This window comes from Eptatretus burgeri, chromosome 13, assembly GCF_056783735.1.
Source record: "Eptatretus burgeri isolate ZD-2024b chromosome 13, Ebu_testis_v1, whole genome shotgun sequence".
NCBI classification, from domain to species: domain Eukaryota; kingdom Metazoa; phylum Chordata; class Myxini; order Myxiniformes; family Myxinidae; genus Eptatretus; species Eptatretus burgeri.
In genome coordinates, this window is record NC_140973.1 from 15557431 (window position 1) to 15581865 (window position 24435).

Here is a 24435-nt window from a genome sequence, read left to right on the forward strand (position 1 = left end):
CCCTGAAATGGTTGTTTACTAATTCGAGACTAATTCCGGTTCACTCAAAGAAAACATGATTCCACAGTCTCGCTCCCAGAACGCCGCGCATTACATCTGTTTTGAAAGTCTCAGATTACCTTGTTCTTTAATACCTGTGATACCTGAGCTCATTGCACACCTTCGGCGTTCCCCAGACTTTTTGTGGGAATCTGCAGGGCGGGGCGTGTGATGCAAATGCGAGGTGTGAAAATCTGGGTTCTGTTGATGACATTATAAAACGCAGCCACTCGCAGGTGTTTTGTACATACCTGTGCGGATCGCGACACGTGGAACAGGTGTGTTCAACTGCAAGAGTTCTTCAGGCTATACGTTACAGGTAACAATGTCGTTTTGTATTTCACCTGCCTCTGTGTTTACCTGCCTCTGGTCCTGTCGTTGTCGTTTTTGGTCCAGTTTTATGAAATGATTTTTAGATCCTCGTGGAGGATCTCTAAGTCTTACTCACAGGCAGGGTGGTTCAGCAGTGCGTGCACCATCCCTTGGATGGACGTTAACCTGGGCGTCCCGTCGGCAGGTATCGGTTGGTATGGGTTAAAGACCCCACGGTGTCCTTCGTGAAGAGTGGGCGAGCTACCGCCGGTACCTTGAACAACTTCCTGCTCCAATCTACTGCAGGGAAGGCAATGGCAAACCTCCCAAAATAACCCTTGCTTGCGAAGTGTGTCGTACATCAGAGAGACGGAGAACGAAGAACTGGTCTTGCTCGTGTCGATCTGGTGGAGAGTAGAATGAACACCTGCAGACAGGTAGAAAAAAATGGATGGAATCAATAGGACGTTGATTGAGGTATGCTGACCGCCGTGCGAAACTAGTTGACGTTTCGGACGTTGACCCTTCGTCGGAGCAGAAGCTCTTTTTTTTTTAATTGGGTGGTCGCTAGACTACCCATATTCTCAGGTTTTCCATCTGTCTGTTTGTTTGTAATGGACAGCTCTGGAGGCCGGAGGAGTCAACCGATTTTGATGAAACTTGACTGGTAGGTTCATACCAGGATATAGTTGTATGCTTTTGAGCACCGTTGCTATGGACGCCACCGTTGCCTGGCAACGGGACTTTGAAATTTTTGAAAAAAATCTGAAAAATATAATTTTTTCGAAAATCAAAAATCGCCTGACGTGCTTTTATGCGCACTATAATCAACCCGTTTGTCAAAAAAATTCAGCCTGATCCATCAAAAATTGTACGACTAGTATGCAATTATATAGCGACCACCCATGTCACCTACCGGCTTGTCATTATTATTTTTTTGCAAAAGACGAACGTCACCGTCTCCTTGTTTCCCACGGCAGTTAGCATTCCTCAATCAACGTCCTGCTGATTTTTTTTTTAACTAGAACCACAAGCTTCCTCCGGGAGCAGCCAGGGTGGTGGTATGAGTCATGTTATTAACTTCATGATCATTAATACCATAGCAGAGTACCCGCTCTCAGGGCAATCTTGTTCCAAGCGTGCAACACCTTCTTCTGATGCATCCCTTGATTTGGAGGCGGTGTATAGGCAACAGACCGCCGCCTCAATCGCTCCTGAAAAAGAAACAAAATTGCCACGGGTTTCGTACATGAAGCAAGCATGCATCCTGCTTATGTGGTCATTATCTTCCTGGGATCATCCCAATTGTATGCCCTCCAAATCAAGACAATGCCATGATGGGCAGAATTATTTAATTTTCCATCGAAACTTCATGGAATCAAACGGAACTTCAGGAAAAGCATCTTCAGATGTTCCAGCCTCCTCGGTCAAATCTTCTCGGCAGAACAGATGAAACGTACACCAAACATATTTTCCCTCCATTACCAGAGATGACATTTGATGATCGGCTTCCTGCGACCGATGTGACTTCTTGGACCCAGTTCAAGCTGTGACTCGGATGATCGGTTGCTTTTATCGGGGTCTTCAAGTGTTGCACGATTGGCAGCGATGAGCTGCAAAATGATGAGCTGTTTCAGGATCACAAGAACAAATGTTAACAATATTTAACGATATACCAACAAGAGTTGGTCAAATAGGTTTCAACAAAGCATTTATCGGGAGTGTCATGGTTTCCGCAAGCATGGTTTGATCCATCATTGCGAGTGTAGTTTGTAATTGTTTTTGTTTGGCAGCAACAAAGACAACCTGGAAGATTCACATCATGACTTCGCAACAACATCACGGACACTTTGATCAGGTACTGAGAAGCGATGATTTACTCAATCACCAATTTGTCATGGGTTGCTCCTTCATCAGGCTGTGCAGGGTATTTTGTTAGTTGTGAAAATCAAAGATTTTTCTAGTATATTGGTTGGTTGCATTTGTTATCCTGTCTGTCTGTCTGTCTGTTTGTTTGTCAATCACCTATCCTCATGACACTTGATGAAATCTTCGTTTTTAAACCAATCTTCATGAAACTTCATGAAATGGTGGAGTTGGTCATAAGCAAGATGCCGATTGAGGTCAAAAGGTCAACAACTTGGGTGTACTTTCTAAAATCTTCAATTTTCATCGGATTCAAGTGAAATTTGAAGAGGATTTGCAAATTTGGTCATTGAATCCAACGAGCAAGTATTTTTAAAGGGCAAATTTGTTTGATGTATTTCGCAATTATTGTGCTATGCACGGCATCGTTTTTGTTTGTTTATTCATATGTAGCCTGTGGCTGCTCACTGCATCATTTTCTGGTAACGCAGCTGTGCCCCCCATTACCAGTAAGCTGGTACTCATGTTGCCGACCTCAGAACAATGACAGGCTGAGTCAACTCAACTGGTGTTAATTCAGCAGCCAACGGGGATTGAACTCAGGACCCTGGGATCCCAAGCCAACCACCCTAACCACAAAGCCAACACCAGGCTGGCCTTCGGAGTAATTCATGTTAAACCTTCGGAGACTTAACTTGACATTGGCAACAGTCTTAAAAAAAAAAAAAGGAAAGACTTTATGACCTGAGAGCATTGGTATTTTAACTGATAACCAAGTAAATGCTAACAAACTTTCAACTTTTACAGCCTAATATCTAAGTGGCTGGGTGCTGGAGTTTGTAAACACATCTTGTATTTCCCTGACTGGTGGTGGGTTCAGGTCTCTCGCCTGCCTCGGCTGCACATTTACACGTTCTGCGATTGGGTGGTAGCCTGTCTCGGCTTAGTTCTTAGCCATGGAAACATTAGTGTTCTTGTGAATAAAATCTGATGATCTGCCGAGATTATAGCTTTCCACAACATACCACCATTGGGAGTGGGGTGAGGGGGAGAAGACAGTAAAACTTGCAAAACACTTCTCCCACAAAAATGCAATAGGGTTTTCGACATTTCAAAAGAAGGTGAATTCATGTTTTTTTTTCTTGGTAGTTATGAGCTAAGATGGCTTTAATGCTTTAAACCTGGTTGTTTATGTTTATTTTCACAAGGTCCAGTTTTTATTGACTCGACATGTTTATGGCCAATAAATCAGCTTCACACGTTGCACAACAATAAGATGCAGATTCTTCCTCCCCAAATAAGATAAGGACATGCTGAATAGAAGTTTTGTGCTTTGTTCTTTGCACAACGATGACATCAATATTTACATTTTACCGCAGCAGCACAACAGCTAGGTGATTAAAAATGTCCACCATCTTACCCCCAATCCTCCCCGCCACTCCTTATTTTCTCTTGTATTCATCCCTTGTTTTGATTTTTCAATCCTACTCAGCGTCACTTGCAATACATAATATGTAGATGGCTTTAAAATAGTTAAAAAAAAATTCTTTGTTGGTATGCAGCACAAAGCTGTGGGGTAGCATCATTGCCTGAGAATGTGGCTGTGCTGCTGATGGAATGACCTCTGCTGGTTCGGGTAGGAATTTGTAAGTTGTTCAGGGTGCGGTGATATCTCACCTACTGTTCGCAAAGGACACGATGGGATCTTTAACATCCCCCAACTAATACCGGCAGACTGGACCCCCATTTAAGGCCTGGTTCAACCATTAGGTCCAACAAGCTTGTGCAATGGCTGCCAACCTATGATCGTCTTTGGTTCGACTCGGTCAGAGTCTGGTTCGAATCGCGAGACTTCTCAGACTCAGAGCGGATGCTCCAATCATTACATCGAGTTAAAACGTGAGTGTTTCAATGAGTAGGAGCGGTAGGGAGCGGAGAAATCTGAGCCGACAGAAAGCGTGCAAGCTCACGAGTGTCGAGCCACTAGATTACGGTCTCACACCTGAAGCAGAACTCTGTCCTTCACAGAAGTTTCGTGCTGAGAGTCAAGTACCGGTTGTTGATGAAATGCTCAGCTCTCTGGCACAGCGGCTTTCTGCTTGTGAGCTAACCTGTTCTCGATTTTAGTTTCTCGGGATAACTGAACCAGTCAGTCTTGAAGCGATCCAGAGCGCAGCGATGGAACTCGTCAAAACAACGACAAAGACTGTCTGGATCAATGCCCTGGGTTTGAGCCTGAATTCAGTTCACTGAATTCTCAAAAACGTTCAAAGATGAAGACGACAATGATATCGGCATACATTCTAAAACAGCTCCTGGACAAGTTGACAATTTATTAGCGTGTTTAAGGATGCATTTCCTAATGCAGAAATAGCACGTAGTATGTATCTCGGGCCGATGGTCACCAACTGCAGCACTGAACATTCATTTTCAAAAATGAACCACACCAAGAACAGGCTTCGCACATCCACGACAGAGGACCGGCTCAACTGTCTCGCATTAATGAGTATAGAATGCCATTTTGCATGAGGTAGACTTTGACGAGCTCATCAATCACTCTGCTAATCGCAAGGTTCGTAAAATGCCTGGTCTTTTACTTGATTGACAGTGTGGTATACTGTCATGTAAACTGTAGTCGCACGTACACTGCAACCAGGTGAGCTAAAAAGGGTCGTGTTCTTATCTCAGTTGTCTGTGATGCTCTTGTTCAGTTTGTATGTTACTTCTGTATCAGCAGGCATATATTCTAAACTACTCAATAAAATTGTTGGATGATGCAGATTTGTGTTCTAAATGATGAAACGTTGTTCTGCTCAGAAGCCCAAATTGTAGTAAGTGGGGGAGGGGGGGGGAGTGAGAACTATTGTCTAAAGAAGACTGGCCAATCACTGCCCAGGCAGGCAGGGGCCTCTGCAGTCCTAAACTGTCCATGGGCCTCCACAATCCTAAATCTGGCACTGCTGGCAGGATAGCTTCCACTAGAGGTACACACACTCACCTCTGAGCTGTGCAGCCTGGGTATGAATCTCGATCCAGCTACAAACAGTCATTCTGGCGTCTCACAGGCTGGGCGATTCATCAATGGATGTGCCGTTGCTCGGATGGACGTTAAACTGGGCATCCCGTCTGCCAGCAGTAGTTCATGGATGCGAAAGATCCCATGGTGTACTTTTCTTGGAGTAGATGGGCTGTGGCCGGCACATCTGGCCAAAATTCCAAATTCCTGCCCTAACCGAGGGTTTGTCAATCTGGAGGGGGGAGAAGGGTGTTGCTCTTATAGGTGCACGAGCAGCGTCATTTTTGGCCCTGCCCCCCTGGGTAAAATGCAGAAAAAAAACACAATTATGGGCACGTTTTTAAACAAAACTTGGCATATGCAATCAACATTTGGATACGCATGAAATATGCAACTGTTATCGTTGGATTTGACCCCTTCTTCCAGACCCAGGGGGGTGGAGATTTGGGGTTCCAGGGGTCAAAACAAAAATTAACTCAATATTTGATTTAAAAAAAAAATTATTTATTGAAGTTCGCCCTAAACAAGGGTGAAAGCCACTATTTGTAAAGGGCCACAAAGAAAAAGAAGAAGAGTAAAAACTAGCAAAACCTTCACCGAGTCCTGAAACAAGGAAACCTCTTCACAGGCCGACTGTACAGGAGGGGGTAACGAGGCCAGGCAGAAAAAAAAAATTTTTTCCTACCCCCACTGGGTGTTTTTATTTTTAAGGAGACACCATCTCTGTACTGGATGGCTGTTGGCTCCCAAAGAGAGCTCATCTGCCCTTTGTCAGGTGTTGTTTTTTGTCCTGGCAGGGTGTCACAGTCACCTTCCCCACCAGCAAAGCCGATCGAGGGGTGTTGGTTTAGTCGCCGACAACCCGACCATGCGACAGGTAGCGGCAGTTCCAAAAGACTGACCGGACTAAAAAAAATATATATTTGGGTCATTCCTGGTGGAACTTTTAAACCTTGCCTTAGGTGGGAATCGTGGGGATTTGCGACGGCACGCCATCGACTTCGCTGTGGTTTGATTTCGATTTTAATGCTCCAACCTTACAGGATGAAGTTTTTATTCATAAACATCACTTTCCTTTGTTCCAGCTTGTGCATTACTACACAGAGCAGCTAGACAACCTCAAGCTGGAGGTTCAAGAGCCAACTTTTGAAGAATTTGAAAAAATGGAATCAACGAGGTTTGATTCAAGTTTTTTTTTTTACTGCATAACATTTTTTTAAACTTACACATCTGCACTTAGGAGAATGCTCAACGTATTTTAAGAAAACGGACACCTGTGGGATCAGTAACTCTGTGTCGTGCTTCATTCAGTTGGCGAGATATCCCTGTTTGCTCGACCAGCGTTGCACCCGAGTGTCCTCCTCGCGAAAAAGTTCTTCACTGGAAAGTTCCTCATCTGTCATTGATGGATCAACTCGGAAAGACCCATAAGGTGTGGTTCATCCTCGGACCACAAAGCTCTTCAATGCAGAAAACCCTCAGCAGGCAACCATCTGGGGTTGGTGAATGCTTCTTCTCTTCTCGTAATCTATCCTTCTCTACCCACTTTTGTCCAAAGATAGCTTTGTCTTCAAAAGTTGAGAGCTGTAGGTTGTGGCTACGTTGCTGTTACTGGTTCGGACAGGAGTTTGTAATTTGTTCAGGGAGCGATGATAGCTCGCCGACTCTTCGCAAAGGACACAGTGGGATGTTTTTATGTTTTGTTTTCTTCCACATTTAGTTCTTTTGTAAACTTTACAAAAGAAGCACAGTCGACCATGTTCATAATTAACTGCATTGTAATTTCATGGTATCCCGAATAACAATCCCTCAATCCCATGATCACGATTGAAAATCCATTTGTAACACGTCCTCTGCAGGTATTCATGATCTTTCGAAAGATACGTGAGGACCAGACATCGGTCAAAGTCCTTTCAGTGTCCCTGCCTGACAAAAACGGTTTCCCAAATGTTCAAGACTTTCCTGTTGTCGAAGTTAACTCCAGTGAGTAGATTCATATGATTTGTTTAACGCACTTCGTCGTATAAAGAACGAATATTCACCGAATTTTGTTGTTTTTTCTCTTCTCTCTCCCTCTATTTTTCCACGTCTGACTTTGTGAAAACTTTTCATTTGCTGACTTGTCTTCCCACCTGCCTATTTATTTGTCCACCGACTTTTATTTGTGTTTTCTGTGTGTTTTCCAATTACCTCTCCTGTTTCATGCAGCTTTCCCATGAGCCTGTGTGTGTTTGTGTTGGAATGACATTTAACTCTCACTGTAATAACAAGAAGAATGAGCAGTCCTGTACAATCAAGGAATTTTTTTTTCCCACCACCCCCCAGCATTTTCATTGGAAGGTTCAGCCTTGGCTTTTCCTGACATGTTTCAGCTTCTTACATTCTACACCCTCAGCAAGTACGTTAAAACAACTCTTAATGTGCACAATGTTTACCCGTCGAAGTACTTTTACTTATTCCATTTTTGATGTGTCGACTCGATTCGTTCTCGTCGCAGGGACATTTTGCCCATTCGCTTACGGCTGCCTCATGCCATCCAGAAAGCCACGGACGAACAGCAGCTGGAAGATATTGCACAGAAAGAAACAGGTACCACATACAAGGACGCGTCACCATCTCACTTTGGTAAAGGAAAGGAAACAAAAAGAGCTCCGTCATACATAGATGTTAAATGATTATTAATCTAATATGATGAAAATCTTCCGGAAAACATTCATACGATTCATGAAAAAAAAAAAAAATCAATAAAATGGAATCCAAATTCTTTCAACACTAACAACTGAAGGTTAAAAGTTCATCAAAATGTACTTACTTTGCGTTGCACATTTTGGAAGCGAAGGCATAAATCTTGCGTTTGTCTGTTTGAAACTTCCACCTGCAACAATGGCTTGGCAGTGAAAACTCACATCTGCACCCTTGGCTCGTTATCTGAGAAGCACGGACACATGCCATGTTTCTCCATTGTCCACGCATTTCCTTGTCGGTCACGCAAAAGTACAGTGTTGTTTCTGCAAGGAAGATTGGGAGATTCACATCAGGAGCTCAAAATCTCGGTGGAACACATGCCCCCAACCAGGCTGAACAGTTTACGTTTTGTAACCCACCAATATGTTGGATCTGTGTCCGGACCTAAACCAAAATCTAATGAGCATCTTCTTGTCACCTACCCAATTCGTCCACCAAGTTTTGGCTTAATCCGTCCGCAACTTTTTGAGATATCGTGCTGTATAACGTTTTGCCCCCATCCACACCCACCTGTTCATCAAGTTTCATCCGAATCCCTCCAAAACGTTTTGAGATATTGTGCTCACAGCCAGACAAACATACAGGTAGAAACATAATCTCCATCCACCTTCGGTGGCGAAGGTAAATTATTACGAAAAACTTCGATACTGGTCCCACTTTCAATGAAATGGCCTTAATGATTCCCATCTTCTTGTGGGGTTGGCTGGGGGAAATTTTTCGCTCAAGTCTTTCACAAATCGAGTGGCCATACCTGACATTCAAATCAAGGTGGTTTGGGGAGGGAATTTGGAATTTGTTCAGAGTCCCGACAACAACTCGCCTACTTTTCACGAAAGACACCATGGTTTCTTTAACGTCCACCAACGGCCAGTCCTGGTAGACAGACCCTCTGGCTTAACATCCAGCACACATGGATGCCTTGCCCTGCATGTGAAACACCAGGGTAAGTGTTCTTAGCTAGGTCAACATTCGAACCAGGTGACGCACCTCAAATGTGAGTGTGCATACCTGTAAGCGATCCTGCCAGACTGGAAAACATGTTAAAACTTAAAAGTGCATGAACAAAAGTAAATACCAACTTTGCCAACACCCATTCCTCGCCTGCACATTGTATACACAATACTTGATAATCAACATTCTTATAACATGCGACACAACCTCTGATATATCGCCAAAATTGTTTTCAGCTAACTTTCGTGTTGCCATCCTAGATTTGGCATTTCATTTTTGTTTTTGTATGGGGAAGGTCTGCCAAGAAGACCTGTACTGTCCTGTCGTGTCGTAAAGTAAGCAGTTTCATCGTCGCTCGACTTGTCGTGCAGAGTTCTGGAGCTCATCGATGAACACCGTGGAGCCCGCAAGCGATGAGCAGGCTTGCAATTCCATGGATGCTGTGGGGAGTTTTGAACAACCAGTTTGCCTTTCAAAGCTCACCTTTCTCAGCGACCTGAGAAAAATTAATGCAAGGGACTCGGGTATCAGCCTCGATGACAACGAAACAGAAACTTCTCCAAGAACGGGTGAAGATGTAGCATCACCAATCAGACCTCAAGGCATAGCAAATGAAGAGTTGCCAAAATCTGATGATGAAGAATACTGGGAAAAAGGTGACGATCCACTTCCAAGGTGCATTCACAATTCCGAGACCACACGCAAAGCATCAGATGTCTCAGAGGATTATTACCTAGGTTGGTGTATTTTTTTGGGGGGGTGCGGGGGGGGGGGGGATACTCAGTCTGAATTGGAAATGTCCATAAATAAATGAAAGTCAATTACCTGTTAAGAAAATATTAAGACTTTTATTGCTCTTTTGTTTGTCAAACTGGCACCACCTGCAGGCCAATGCAGGAGGATTGTCCTTTGCCTTAAATATCCTTAGTAAGCCAGATCATTATGTCAATGTCCTTACCACTAATGACACCGAATCAAAGTCTCTCCCACCTAAAATCACTTTACTTCTGTTTGACCCCATATCATGCAGGTAACTCGATGAACGAAAAGTCTCAGACCTGGGCCAGAATCCCAAAGCTAAGATTCTTCTTTCCTCTTCTCACAAAGAAGAATCTTTTCAAAAACCGTATACGAAAACTTTCTACCAACGAAAGCTCGCACTTTGGTTGTATAGTGTCCGAGTACATCAAACAGATGGAAGGAGGCCTTGAGGGCTGGACAGGAACGGGAGAGGAGCTTCTGTTGACTGTTCGACAATTAATGAATCAGCTAAAGATCTTCCTTGTGCAATCAAACGAGCTCACACCACCTATCGAGTCTGTCATTTCAAGCGACTGCATTGGTACGTGAATGGATGCACACCTCATCAGCACCTGACCACCATTACAATATTTGCACCACCACTTTGGTAGTGCCGTGATTTTTGAACTTTTTCATCGGGTCACAATAATTAATGTGAAGCACATTTTCAATGTCAACAGCATTGAGAACCCTCATGGTTTTGAAGACGGTAAACATACCTGTAAGCACAGAGCGCATTTGTTCGAGTGGACGATGCGGCAGGAGTTCTTGAATTTTGTACAAAAAGTTACATTAATCCTTTACTGGAAATGTGGGAATGTGGTTTCCTATGATTATGGATATTAGAAACTGACCCTCACATCAATACAAACCTTGTCTATTCCACTGTCTTAAGTTGGTAAAGTGCTATGCTGCGCCTTCCATGCTACTATTACAGTAGTTCAGCATACGTGGCAGTTTTAGAATATTTCTGTTGGACCAGATAGTGGTCAAGATGAACACATTTGTGATATTTGGAAGCAAAGGAATCGGATTTCTTTGGTACCTTTTTGCGTACAGCTAACTCCAAACACAAAGGACGCAGTCCATGGCAAAGCAATGAATATATCCATCCATTCATCGGGACCATACTCTGTGCGGAGCGTTGGTGCTGCCAAAGCAGTCTCCTTGGCTATTGGGTACAATCCTGGACGGGTCGCCACTCCGACACAGGATACCAGCAAGCTGGCACTCATTTTGCCGACCTCGGAAGGATGACAGGCAGAGTCAACCCCACCTGGTATTAATTCAACAGCCGAGTGGGATTTGAACTCAGGATCCTAAGATCCCAAAGCCCACCACCCTATTACCATTAAGCCAACACCAGGCATTAATGAATATGGAGTGGCCTTTATAAAGCCCTTTCATGTTTATTGATCGGACAAGTTGTTGCGATCCCAAGTGTTAAATAACCATTTTAATGGACAAAACCCCTGTGCCATTAAATCGTTGTATTGATCATTCAGTGAAAAATGATTAAAAGGAAGGTGTGGCGGTCATAACTTGGCAACGAAACTCAATATTTATCCCTATGCTTGTTGAAAAAACCCCCAAAAACGAGGGGGGGGGGGATATTGCAATCTGCTCCGTATGTCCATCCGTCACACTATATCCTAAAAGGTTGTGCAGAAATTCAAACTTGGTACTTATGATCATTACATGGCACCATGGTACAAGAGCAGTATCATTTTTGGCCCCGTCCCCTGCGGCGGGATCAAAAACAAAAAAAAATGCTGTCGTAGACCACAAATGCCACCTAGCGGTAGTCGGTAGTACATGTTATCTTTTTTTCTCAATGGAGTACCTCTATAAAGTATGTACAATTAGAATGTGAATGTCTATAAAATACGTACTGTACTATAAAACCATATAAACGTCCTGGCGAGGGTCTGCAATCTCTGATAGCTGCTTCTAGTTTTACACTTGTATTTATGCAGTCAAACTCTCTTAATAAAATGCGTTATTTAAGCGTACAAGCCACACCAATCAAAAAGCTTTTTGTAGAAACAACTACAGCACTCACTATGTACATGCAAGGATCACAATCAACAAATTATGTCACTTCCTAATCCAACATGTTGAGTTTCTCTTTAATATACTATCACTGCATTTTTGAGAACGACTATTCTTTTATCTCAACAGATGAAATGCTGGAGGACTCTCTCGAATCATGCATTTTGAAACGACTGCATAAATCGCTGATTGATGCACTGGTGATGGAAGAAAACAAGGAGTCTGCTACCATCATGGTCAGAAACTGCAAAGTGACCTGCGACAAAAGCATGGATATGAAACCAACGGGCGTCATACTCGGCAAGATCGAGAAATACCTGCATGTTATGCAGGAGGCCTCTGCACCTTCCAGGAAGGTGTATAAATTATTGAAAATGTGCAAGGCCATTTACAAGAGCATCGACAATCCACAAGGTTTGTTATGCTACTTTCTGCAAGATGGCATCAGTGCTTTTCTTTCAACTCTTAATTGCAACAGTAAAGAATAAACTAGAAGGGCACTCGGTGGAGTGCATACGTCCGTCACGTAATATCTGATCAACGACAACATATCGGGCCCAATATATTTTTGAAATATCATGCTATATACCATTTTTGGCCCCATGTCTCAATGGTGAGGAATCACTTTAGAAATTAAATAATTCTCATATCCAGATCCGGATTCGGATCTTCACCAAAATCGAATCAATTTGTCGTGGGCACACCCACAACCCGTCCACCAAGTTTCATCAGAATCCGTCGACAACTTTTTGAGATATCGTGCTATATATTAGTTCAGCCCGATCTCTCAATGGTGAAGAATCACTTAAAAAAAGAAAATGATCGGATCAGGATTAGGATATTTACCAAAACTGAATCAATTCTTCCTTGTGACACACCCAACATGTCCACTAAGTTTCGTCTGAATCCGTCCACAACTTTTTGAGATATCCTGCGTACAAACAAACAAAGTGGTGAAAAAAAAACCTCCACCTTCGGTGGCAGAGGTAAAGAATTTTTTTTAAGCCCCCCCCCTACTCCCACACACAGGCAAACAGATGAATTTACATTTCATTGTATAGGAAATACAATATATATTTTTTAAATGTTAGGAGTGATGCAACAAACACAAACTACATACAAGCCTTATAGTAGTTCTACATTATCAAGATATCCAAGACTTACTGCTGTTTTCATCTTATTTACATGAATCCGTGCATGTGTGTGCAGCTGGAGCGGATGAATTTCTCCCCGTGCTCATGCACGTGCTGGCGCATTACTACACCCCACGCCTGGAAGCCGAGGTCAAGTACACACTTCACCTTTTAAATGAAAAACTATGGTCTGGAGAAGGTAAGGCTATACACTCACACTATCTAACAAGAAGTAGTAAAACCCCTCCAAACACCTTGTTATGAAAAAAGTATTCTGGCTACCCAAGCACTCGCTCTCCTTGCCCAACAGGTGCATACTATCTGACAAGTGTTCACGGTGCGTTTCAACTTCTACACAACCTGCAAGAAAAAGATGCAAAGACGTTCAGGCAGAGCGAAAAGTGCAACCTCCGGAAATGGCAGGCATACCAGCGTCAGTTGTCCCGTCAGTTGACGGTACACAACAAGAAGCCTCAGCGGGTAAGTCCGTGGTGCAGTCAAGTTAAGCCTCCTGCCCTGACTGCTAACTTCTCAATATTTTGGAAATCCAACTGTTTACCAGTTTTGTTTGTGTCTATTTATACATTCGACGATACGGTACGAAGCTGAAATTTAAGTTTTTCCACTTGATACCAACTTAGGAGTGTTTTAACTTTGAGTAGTTTAGTCTTGTCCAAATAACGTTATCAATGCAGCTATGCTGTGCGTTTAAAGAGGTTCTACGAACGAACCACAATAGTCCAAGGCACGTCAACGTATAAATAAGAACATGAAAATAATACATTTTTTTTTAACATTTAAGTATTTTCGTGCCAATTATTATTGACAAAAAAAAGAAGAAAAGAATGCCATTATAACCTCTTGTTGAACGTCCAACATGTTTTCTCCACAATTTCTCTGTTGTTTTTCCCCCTCGTTGATGAATTTATATGTTCATGGGAAAATGTCATGACACTTTTGAGCACAGTTATCATTTTTCACTTATACAGATGATGAGTACAGTTTTATTTTGTCAATTCTATAATGGATTGCAAAAGCTTAAGTAAGCAAGCTGCTTTATATTATTATATATACTACATACTGGGTTAAGGAGAAACCAAGCTGGTTTCTCCTTCACCTAGTATATCTCTACAATGCTCGGGGATCAATTAAGGTGAAACGTGATTAAGCCGAATAACCTGCGTCTTCAAGTAGTCACTGATGGTCGCAAGTTCAAGTAAACTTTATTGTAAGCAGGTCTTTCATTTAATTTTCTGTTCTCCAGTCTGGTGTGATGGTAGTGTAGTTTTATGATCATTTTCTATGCAAATCAATTACCATACAACTGGAGAGCATCTCAAAATGCAAAGCCTTTCCGCACCCACATTGTCCTTGAACTTAACTTGATGAAAACAACAGCTAAATTATTATTATTCTTCTCCATATTATCAAAATAAAGGCTCATCAAAAATTTGATGACAAAAGCTCAAAAGGTTTTAAAAAAAGTATTTGACATGGACGAACACACTGAAACTCAATGATAGATCAAGAAACAAGCACGGAAGGGATGATATAAAAAACTAGAAGTGCACTCGGTAGAGCGCATACCTCCACCTGCTCCATGAGAACATATCGGGCCCATTACATTTTTGAAATATCATGCTATATAGTACTATATCCTTTTTAGCCCTATCTCTCAATGGTGAAGAAATACTTTAAAAATTAAATAATTATCGTATCCAGATCCAGATTCGTATCTTCACAAAATCGAATCAATTTGTCCTTGCGACACACCCAACATGTCCACCAAGTTTCGTCCGAATTCGTGCACAACTTTTTGAGATATCGTGCTATATATCATTTTTGGCCATCGCTAGCAATGGTGAAGGATCTTTAAAAAAAATTCTAGTAGTCAGATCCGGATCCGGATCCGGATTCGGATCTTCACCAAAATCTAATCAGTTCGTCCTTGTCACACACCCAACCTGTCCACAACATTTTGAGATATCCTGTACACAGACAGAAAGGGGGTGAAAACATAACCTCCTTCACCTTCGGTGGCAGAGGTAAAAACAAGAAGCCGGCCGTCTCATGCTGTGCAGCTGTGGATGGGCAAATAATGTGTATTTTTACTCAAGGTGTTTGCCATTAGATATTATGACCCAGTTATTTTTATTTTCTCCATATTCCAATGTACATTTGCTGAAAATTTGATGACAAAAGCTCAAAATTGAAAAAAAAATAAGTTATGGCCTGGACACGGACGAACGGAAAACACACACACACACACACACACACACACACACACACACACACACACACACACACACACACACACACACACACACACACACACACACACACACACACACACACACACACACACACACACCTCTTACCTGATTATAGTCTCAATCTTTTGTGTAATTGACATGGAAGGCATGTGCCGTAGGCTGAGAAACAGCAGCATAACATTGCTTGTGTTCTCACATTTGAGTTGTGGTCAGGCATTCCTTTGTAGAGTCTAATCTGGATTAAATTACAACCGATCAAGTGCATTCCAGAATGCAAATTAAGACAAGGAATAACCATCCTTTCCAATTTTGTTTTCTCTCGTACACCCTTCTAGGCTTTTCTGCTCGTGACCTGTGGTTCTGATCCAGCATCCCCCGTCCAGATGATCGAAGCAGGTGCAAGCATGTCAGTGTTAGAAGTAAGCCAAGAGTGCGCACAGCGCATGCGTCTTTCGAGTTCGGTGGCCAGCACATATGGGCTCTACATCATCACGGCAGCAGGAAATCTGCAACTGTTAAGACCGACAGACACGATCATGAACATCGAGGAAATGAATAACAGACAGCCTCACCGATTATTGTTTCGCCAAAATGTCCTACTGATGTGCCCGAGGCCAAACAGTCTTGAAATTCCTCCTTCAAATGATGTCACAGATGCAAGGGAGGACAATCAAGAAACAGAAAGTTCTCCAAGCGAACAAATGACTGAATTTTAATGAACTAGCAGATGAAAATAGATCCTGGAATAACCCCATTTATGAAGGCCATTGATTTTTTTTCACGACTGAACAATGAGAGCAATGTGAAACTGTGTGAGTGGTGACAATGCACCCAAGCAGTGTACAATTCCAAACTGTTCTGATGATCACATCAAGAGACCAACGACAAGGCAAACTAGCTACCACTATGTAAAGCCACAAGTCATACTTGTGTACACATAAGCCAGGGGTTTCCAAATCATCTCCTTTATTCAAAAATATTTATACATTTACAGTTGTGCATGGAAATGTGCATCAAACTGCTAAAGCACCTGGCTGTTGTATTCAGCGTATACCGAATGCAGAATAACAGGAAAGTAAAACTTCACCGACTTGTTTTGCATTTGTGTTTCTCCACGTCTGCCTTTGTTATGTCTTCTGTTTGTTCCTCTTCTGAACTCGAAGTATCACTTTCACTCTCACTCTCAATTTCGCTATCTTTATCTTGGTCGTCATCATTCTTGTCCCTGGCAAGTCTCCCAGCATCATGTCCTCCCCACCTCCCACATGATGGCCCTTGTTCATCATCTTCTATCTTGTGCCTACTTTTACCTTCTGTAATGTTTTTCTGACTGGCTTCCCCTGAGGTGGACTCTTCATTATCTGGTGGAGGTCCAGTGCTCTTCTCATCCTCATCATCATCATCCTTCTTTGCTGCACAACCAATTGCAGCACCATCTTGCTCTTCCCCAACCCCCTCCAGACTTTCTACTCTGTCCCCCTGCTGTTTTTGTTTCCACATCTTGGCCATGGTGAGCAGTTTCAGGTTGGGTTGGTTCGCAGCATCTTCGGGGAAAATGTAGTCGTAAAACTCTTCCCAGCCAGCTTCCGACTGTGAAAAGACAAATGACCATTAAGAGCTATTTCCACCAAGTAAAACTCATCAGGCAATTTGCCGGAATGAAGCACATGGAAAAAAAAAATGTATATCTATATATGGAGGCTTGCCCTTTCCTTTCCCCACCAATGTAACAACTATGAGAAACCCTGATGAAGAAAAGTTGCTTACACCATCATCTGCTTGCACCTTGCGCCGCTTCTTTACACGCTTGGGCATCAGACGCGCAACCCGCTGCCTCTGCTCTTCGGTTCCATGTTCCACCTCAAAGTCTCGCCAGGCCTCCAGAAGCATGAGGCGCTCCTCGCGCTCTTCGCAGCCACGCAGAGACCGGTTGCCCTCTTCAAAGATATGCCGGCTCCGCTCCTCCCGACGTGCAGCATCCACAGACAGCTCGAAGCGTGCGTAGCTGATCCAGACCTGTGGGAGATGCGCATGGCCCAAGAAAATGCATCGAGTGTAAATTAACTTCCTCATGGCTGTGAAAGTGAGCGTTTTAATATGAACAACTAGCCCAGGTGAACCGAAAAGTGCATGAATCTTCTTCGTTCGTATGCAGCACAAGGCTGTGGGGTAAAATAATTGGCTGAGAGCATGGATGTGCCACCGATGCAATGTCCTCTTCCCGTTAGGGCAGGAATTTGTCCATTTTTATCACTACATTCATTTTCTAATCGCCGTGACCTCTGAGTTTGAGTCGTGTGCGCCAAAAGCTCACTGGCTTTTTATTTTCATACCTCTTATTCATCATGCATAGGAACTTGATGTTTTGATCAATGTTGATTTGCATTTTGTACCGTTTATATTGTTGTTTGACATTAAAAAAATAAAAATATATATATATAAAAAAAAACAACTTACGTCCCATTTATTTCACCCCTGGTTAATTATTTGTTTTTCTTTTCTCACCCCCTCCGATTTAATATTGAAAGTGGTTACGAGCCAAGTTAAATTTGCACGTGCTCCACAGGAAAGATCTACGAAGCACGGCAACTCGGTGCAATATTAAAGTATTCATTACTAAAAACTTGCGTTTAAAAATGCATTCTGATCTTTGAAGCAGTATATTATTTTTAAGGTATTGCAATGAAAAGTTACGAGTTATTAATTTTTTAAAACTTTTATTTAAATGAGGCTTGGGAGGGTGCAATACACGAGGATCAGGTTCAAGATGCCAACGAACATTTTGGAGTAAGTGCAGGTTGAAGAGGAAGGCATTAATGTCCATAAAGTAGTTGGACAGAGTTGGCATTGTTCACCTTTGAGTTGCCTCGTCTTGGTTCAAATGCAAATCTGACTATAAACCACCACCTTGGTGCTTTGAGAGTAGTGCCAAGAATACCCTGTAAATTAGATGCAACATCATACGGGATGAATCTGCAGGAACTACGTTGTGGAGATTAAAGATCATGTTATCATTTGAAAAGAGGCCACGGTGTGCTGGTACTCTGAATTTATTGTAAATGGCTATCCTAAACTATTGGGGGTGGGGGGGGGTGGGTGTGAGGGGCGGCAAGGCATCAGCAAATCCTGCAACCAGGTGCTGCATTCACGAGAAGCAGACGCCACGGTATTGCATGCAAAGTTATGTGATGATTTGTGCATCACATCTGCAATGGCTTTGTTTGCAGCAGTTTGTATTTGTAGTTATTTAGACGTCCTGTCTCGCGATGAGGTTGTACATATGCCAGAGCTGTAGCACTTCTGATGCATCAACTTACTAAATGTGAGTAAGATGCTTCATACAAAAGTGCGGGCAAAATTGCACTTACCATCCCTGCTATTAATGAATTAACTCAGTTCATGCAACCCACTGCCTCAGCTTTTCATTTAACATGCAATCTTTTGGGTGACTTGAAGCTACAAACATTAACATCTACTTGCATATTTACCAAAAAAAAAAACCCAACTTTTAGTTACTTGAGAGTTAATAACAAAATCTCACTGCAAAAAACCAAAAAAGCTTGTGTGCAGACAATGGAGAAGCCAAACGGATACATTAATTTCATAACCACATGCAATGTTGCTTCAATTTTAACCTTTTGAACCCTGAGGCTCCTTGGACTTTTGGCTCCCCCACCCCCACCCTGGGCTCCCTGGAGAAATATAATTGAAAAGTTAAAATTTGGTTTATTTCGGTTTCTGCTTCTAAAAAAATGTTTTTCGAGTCCTCGAATTACAAATAGAAGATATTTGGAATCAAAGACCGTTTTACTTTCTTCTATTTTGAGTTTATCTCCAATACTCTACTTTATGGTGCCAGTCAAACCGGCAGTTATTGCCCGGCTTTCGGATACACAAGACTTCTTCACAGTACGTGCACCAGTGTATAGTCTTGCAACGTGGAGCATTGTCTTCATCATGGTGAGCATCCCGTTTCAGTCGTCACTCGTTCTGAAACAATGCCGAGCGTCGATTACCAAATACTGCTCCAGTAGATTGAACATCTCCTTCAAGTTCATGACAGTTTCTGCCCCCCCCCCCCCAATATAAACATTATAGGCCTTCACTGCTTTTGGACAAGCAACAGGAATCTTTCTTTTTTCAGTCCCATCATAATCGCCGAACATGTCCAGGATGGGAAGAGACATAGATTGACGTGATAAAAAATATATGGGCTGCTTGTCCTGCCAAACGATATCAGCAACAGTCCGATTGCATTTCATCGTTTCTCCTTATAAGAGCCTTGGGAAATTCTCTTCTGTTGGTCATAGCAGTTCCACATCCTTATCCTTTGTTTTATGATCAAACGCTCAACCAGCTGGACTGAGGTGTATAATCTGTCAATGTACAGGGAATAATTATGTCCTGACAATTCTTCAGTCATTCGGACAACCAAGTTCCCTGTAACCCAATGGTTATCGATAGCTTCGGCATAATCTCTCCTTCAGCATTGCAAATATACCCGTTTTCATTATTAAACAATAGAAAAGTCTTGATTCCCCAATGGATCGGCTTGGCGTTGATGTATCGTTTGAACGAGTTAGTAGAGTGCATAGCTTTGCCAGGCTGAACCGTTTAGATTTGGTATCCCACCGATAGGCCGGATCTGGATCTGGACCTGAACCCAAATATAATCTGATTATTCTTATCAGCTACCCAACTTTTTCTTCTTGTTCTTGCGTATGGCACTTGGCTGCAGGGTAGCTATCATTTTGTTGGGGCATGTCTATGCCGCTGATGCTGTGCCCCTATACCAGTACACTGGTACTCATTTCGCCGACTTCGGGAGGATTACAGGTTGAGTCAACCCCACCTGGTGTAAATTCAGCAGGAAATGGGGCTCAAACTCAGGACCCTAAGATCCCAAGCCAGCCACCCAAACTGCGAAGCCAACACCAGGCAAGCCAACTCATCCACGAAGTTTCGATCATAATATTTTGAGATATCGTGCTATTTATCATTTTTCGTCCCATCTCTCAAAGGTGAAGAATCACCTAAATTCTAGTATCCCGAGTGCGATCAGGATCTTCATCAAAGTTAATTAGTCCTTGCCTCACACCAACCTGTCCACCAACTTTCGTCTGAATCCGTCCATAATTTTTTGAGATATCCTGCTCACAGAGACAGACAGACACAATGCGTGAAAACATAACCTCAGTCTTGAGCGGAAGAGCATCCATGTGTCTGACATTTGCATCATCCACCTTTGGGGCGGAGGTAACTAGAAAGCCTAGATTCTTGTGTAGAAACGGTTCAGCTTGTATGTATGCCACAATCGGTAAATAAATAATAACGCAAAATTATTGTTCACCAGAACTAGGAACACTAAAAAAAGTTTTTAAAAACCAACTTTAAACAACAATTTTCATTTACTCCCTGGATGTACCAATTCATAAACTAAAATGACACAAATTGACACTGACTGCCTGTAATTGAAGTATTTATCATGTAGCCTGTATTTTAAATAATCTCACATACAAGAAACCTAAGAGCACCTTGACATGCTGCGTTCTCTGCAGTAAGCGTTGGTACAGGTTCCGCGTTCGGTCAAACTCCTCCTGTTCAATCTCAAAGTCGATGTACGATTTCCACAAGACCTGTACACCACAGCCATACACAAGCAGGATGATCAAAGCACTTTCCTCAAGGACTTAGCCTGTTACATTAACTCCCACATGCATATTTACAAAAACAATTACCCTGGCTTTCAGTTCCGTGAGAGTTACCAACAACAGAATTCCACTGCAAAAATAAAAATAAAAAAAAGGAAATATCAATTGCAGACATTGGAGGAAGTCAAACGGATTCGGAAAAAAAAAAAAACAACATTAGGAGAGTTTTAATCTGCATTAACGCAACGTCAACAAGAAAACATCCCAAAACGCAAAGCCCGTCCACGTCCGCTTTGCATTCAAACTAAACTTGACGAAAACAGCTAAAAAAAAAAAATAAATAAAAGGTTGACTATTCATTTTTGTTCTCCATATTCTCATAATAAAAGTTTGTTGACAAAAGCTCAAATGGTAAATGATAAAACATCTTAAAATGAAAGCAGACAAAATAGAAACATGGAAGCGATTACATAACCCAGCCCTGCATAGCTACGACCAAGCTACTAAAAGCTATTTGTACTGACTATGACTTTACTCTGACATTTTGACCCAATTATTAACCTCCGCCATCGAAGATCGGAGGTTACTGTTTTCACCCCTTTCTGTTTGTTTGTTACTTACGAAATCTAAAGATTTCGTAAGTATATTGATGACTTCCGTTTCTGTTTGTTTGTTTGTGTGTTTGTTTGTATGTTTGTTATCTTGCCAAAACGAAGTTTTTGCAAGATATGTTTAGTCAGCTTGTATGTTTTTTTTTTCTTTGTCTGTAATCACGTATAAAAAATTCTGCAGAGCACAGTTATCATTGGAAATTTTTGTAACTTCGCATATCAGAGGCCTATAGAGGTCCCTTTCAGCGCACAAAATTTTGAAGATCAAGGTTAAAGGTCAAGGTCACTTTGTCGCAAATCAGGGGAGTCGACGAAACCCTTATTTTTTGAGTAATTTTGATCGGATCGTCTTCAAACTTCATGGGAATATAGTTCATGGTCTGGCGCTCACCTGATTAATTTTTGGTGGCGATTGGCCTTGACCTTCATATGTTTTTTGTTTTTTTGTCTGTAATCACGTATAAATCACTCTGCAGAGCACAGTTATCATTGGAAAATTTTGTAACTTCACATATCAGAGGCCTATAGAGGTCCCTTTCAGCACATAAAATTTTGAAGGTAAAGGTCAAAGGTCAAGGTCACTTTGTCGCAAATCAGGGGAGTCGACGAAACCCGTATATTTTGAGTAATTTTAATCGAATCGTCTCCAAACTTTATGGGAATGTAGTATATGGTCTGGTGCTCAGCTGATTAGTTTTTGGTGGCAATTGGCCTTGACCTCCATGGTTAGCGCCTGAGGTCAAACATATTTGACCCCAAGCTCAAATTTTCAAGTTTTAGGAACCATATCGTGTAGTACCTCAAATTGAACACCTCGATGAGTGCTTTCTAGATATGTCAAGCTTGAGACATGATGACATCATTTGGTGACGTTATGAGGAAAACACATATTTTTCATGGTTACTCTGTAGAACGATTCTCATCGGAATCTCTCGTAGGCAGATATTCCTCAAGGAGTTGCTCCTGGTGGATAGCAGCTCTGTTCACCTCAGTGTGATCTAAAATAAGTCACACGTGGTCACCTTTTGACAAGATACGGGTCACCCTGCGGGTGACATTGGTTTATTTGTTTGTTTATAGGCACGATAACTCGAGAACGGAAGAAGCTACCAATGTCAAATTATACCACATGATTCAGGAGGGTGATGGCTAGTGCTGACTAGATTTTGGTCAAAATCGGTCAAAGGTCAAGGTCACAGTGAGGTCAAACATCCAAAACATTCGATTTTTGATGGTTTGGTACAGAATCATCGTAGAAACTTCTGGTTTGCCTCGCTACCTTCTCCAGAGACAGCTTTTATTAGACAAGGTCAGAGGTCAAGTTGACGACTTTGCAAGTACCAGTCTATGACTGCTTGTTTGTTTGTTTGTAGGCACGATAACTCGAGAAGGGAAGAAGCTACCAATGTCAAATTACACCACGTGATTCAGGAGGGTGATGGCTAGCGCCGATTAGATTTTGGTCAAAATCGGTCAAAGGTCAAGGTCACAGTGAGGTCAAACATCCAAAACATTCGATTTTTGATGGTTTGGTACAGAATCATCATGGAAACTTCTGGTTTGCGTCGCTACCTTCTCTAGAGACAGCTTTTATGAGACAAGGTCAGAGGTCAAGTTGACGATTTCGTAAGTACCAGTCTATGTCTGCTTGTTTGTTTGTTTGTAGGCACGATAACTTGAGAACGGAAGAAGCTACCAATGTCAAATTACACCACGTGATTCAGGAGGGTGATGGCTAGCGCTGATTAGATTTTGGTCAAAATCGGTCAAAGTTCAAAGTTCAAGGTCACAGTGAGGTCAAACATAATTCCGTAAATGAATGTGGAGAAATGGAGTATTTTTGCTTCGGTCGACGTTACGAGTTCGTTTTAACTTCAATTTTAATTTTGTCTTCGGTTTTTGCGATCGCTTAGGATGCTAAAAACTCGGTTGTCGAAATTCTGGTAAAAATCGGATGTTTTGGAGACGTTTTAAGATTGTATAAAAATATTTCACTCGACGCTTCACGGCTCGTCCCGTGATGCAGTGCGCTCGAGCAGACACATCGTTGAGTCACGTAATGCTTTTCCGTGTGCGCGCTGACGGTGTTTTCGATAAAGATGGTGTTTAAAAGTCATTCTTTTATCCCAATAAAGGTTATCGTCGCATGCCTGACTCGCTGAGCCGTCGGATTATGTAAAGGTTGTTGGTGGATGGCCGAATATTACGGTTTTGTGACTTTGATAAAATAAGATTGAATAATTGCGTGGAGAAATGAAGATTTTTGCTTGGCTCGACGTTCCGAGTTCGTTTTAACTTCGATTTTAATTTTGTCTTTGGTTTTTGCGATCGCTTAGGACGCTTAAAACTCGGTTGTCGAAATTCTGATAAAATTGGATGTTTTGGAGACGTTTTAAGATTGTATAAAAATATTTCACTCGACGCGTCACGGGTCGTCACGTGATGCAGTCCGCTCGAGCAGACGCATCGTTGAGTCACGTAAAGGTTTTCCGTGTGCGCGCTGATGGTGTTTTCGAAAAAGATGGTGTTTAAAAGTCATTTTTTATCCCAATAAAGGTTATCGTCGCATGCCTGACTCGCTGAGCCGTCGGATTATGTAAAGATTGTTGGTGGATGGCCGAATATTACGGTTTTGTGACTTTGATAAAATAATATTGAATAATTGGGTGGAGAAATGGAGATTTTTGCTTCGCTTGAGGTTACGATTTTTGATGGTTTGGTACAGAATCATCGTAGAAACTTCTGGTTTGCGTCGCTACCTTCTCTAGAGACAGCTTTTATTAGACAAGGTCAGAGGTCAAGTTGACGATTTCGTAAGTACCAGTCTCTGACTGCTTGTTTGTTTGTGAACAGTATTACGGAAAAACTCCTGGACGGATTTCGACGAAACTTGGTGGGGGGATTAGGTATGGTCCAAGGATCATGCCATTAGATTTTGGACCTGGTACAAAGTCCAATATGGCCGCTATGGCGGCCATTTTGAAA

The 24435-nt window shown here is 42.2% G+C and overlaps 2 protein-coding genes across 5 annotated transcripts in view; one reads left to right on the forward strand and one right to left on the reverse strand.

Moving 5' to 3' along the window:
• Positions 1-211: 211 nt before the first annotated feature.
• LOC147013915 (ras and Rab interactor 2-like) lies at positions 212-15991 on the forward strand. 3 transcript variants are annotated; one of them, XM_085851270.1, is made up of 13 exons: positions 212-358; positions 2145-2209; positions 6319-6410; positions 6545-6731; positions 7093-7216; positions 7559-7631; positions 7731-7822; positions 9301-9666; positions 9960-10271; positions 11912-12196; positions 12992-13114; positions 13226-13395; positions 15524-15991. In XM_085851270.1, exons 2-13 carry the CDS (start codon positions 2174-2176, stop codon positions 15902-15904), a joined length of 2241 nt encoding a protein of 746 aa, XP_085707396.1. In that variant the 5' UTR covers positions 212-358; positions 2145-2173; the 3' UTR covers positions 15905-15991. The 3 variants fall into 3 exon arrangements, with proteins under 3 accessions (XP_085707396.1, XP_085707397.1, XP_085707398.1); XM_085851271.1 differs by having other exon boundaries at positions 9301-9585; XM_085851272.1 differs by lacking the exons at positions 9301-9666; positions 9960-10271.
• Positions 15992-16137: 146 nt separating this feature from the next.
• The window catches only part of CRNKL1 (crooked neck pre-mRNA splicing factor 1), a 32812-nt gene continuing 24514 nt past the window's right edge, over positions 16138-24435 (reverse strand). For both annotated transcript variants that reach the window (XM_085851269.1, XM_085851268.1), the window contains exons 12-14: positions 20723-20824; positions 16956-17204; positions 16138-16778 (exon numbers count right to left, since the gene is read on the reverse strand). In XM_085851269.1, the coding sequence (XP_085707395.1) occupies positions 16272-16778; positions 16956-17204; positions 20723-20824 (858 nt within the window). In that variant the 3' untranslated portion in view covers positions 16138-16271. The remainder of the gene's footprint in view (positions 16779-16955; positions 17205-20722; positions 20825-24435) is intronic.

Bases quoted from the DNA above. Each gene is read 5' to 3' on its own strand.
- LOC147013915 (XM_085851270.1), top strand. From the start codon at position 2,174: ATGACTTCGCAACAACATCACGGACACTTTGATCAG. The intron at 7,823-9,300 runs GTACCACATACA...CTTGTCGTGCAG, and splicing joins TATTGCACAGAAAGAAACAG to AGTTCTGGAGCTCATCGATG. The intron at 10,272-11,911 runs GTACGTGAATGG...TTATCTCAACAG, and splicing joins CATTTCAAGCGACTGCATTG to ATGAAATGCTGGAGGACTCT.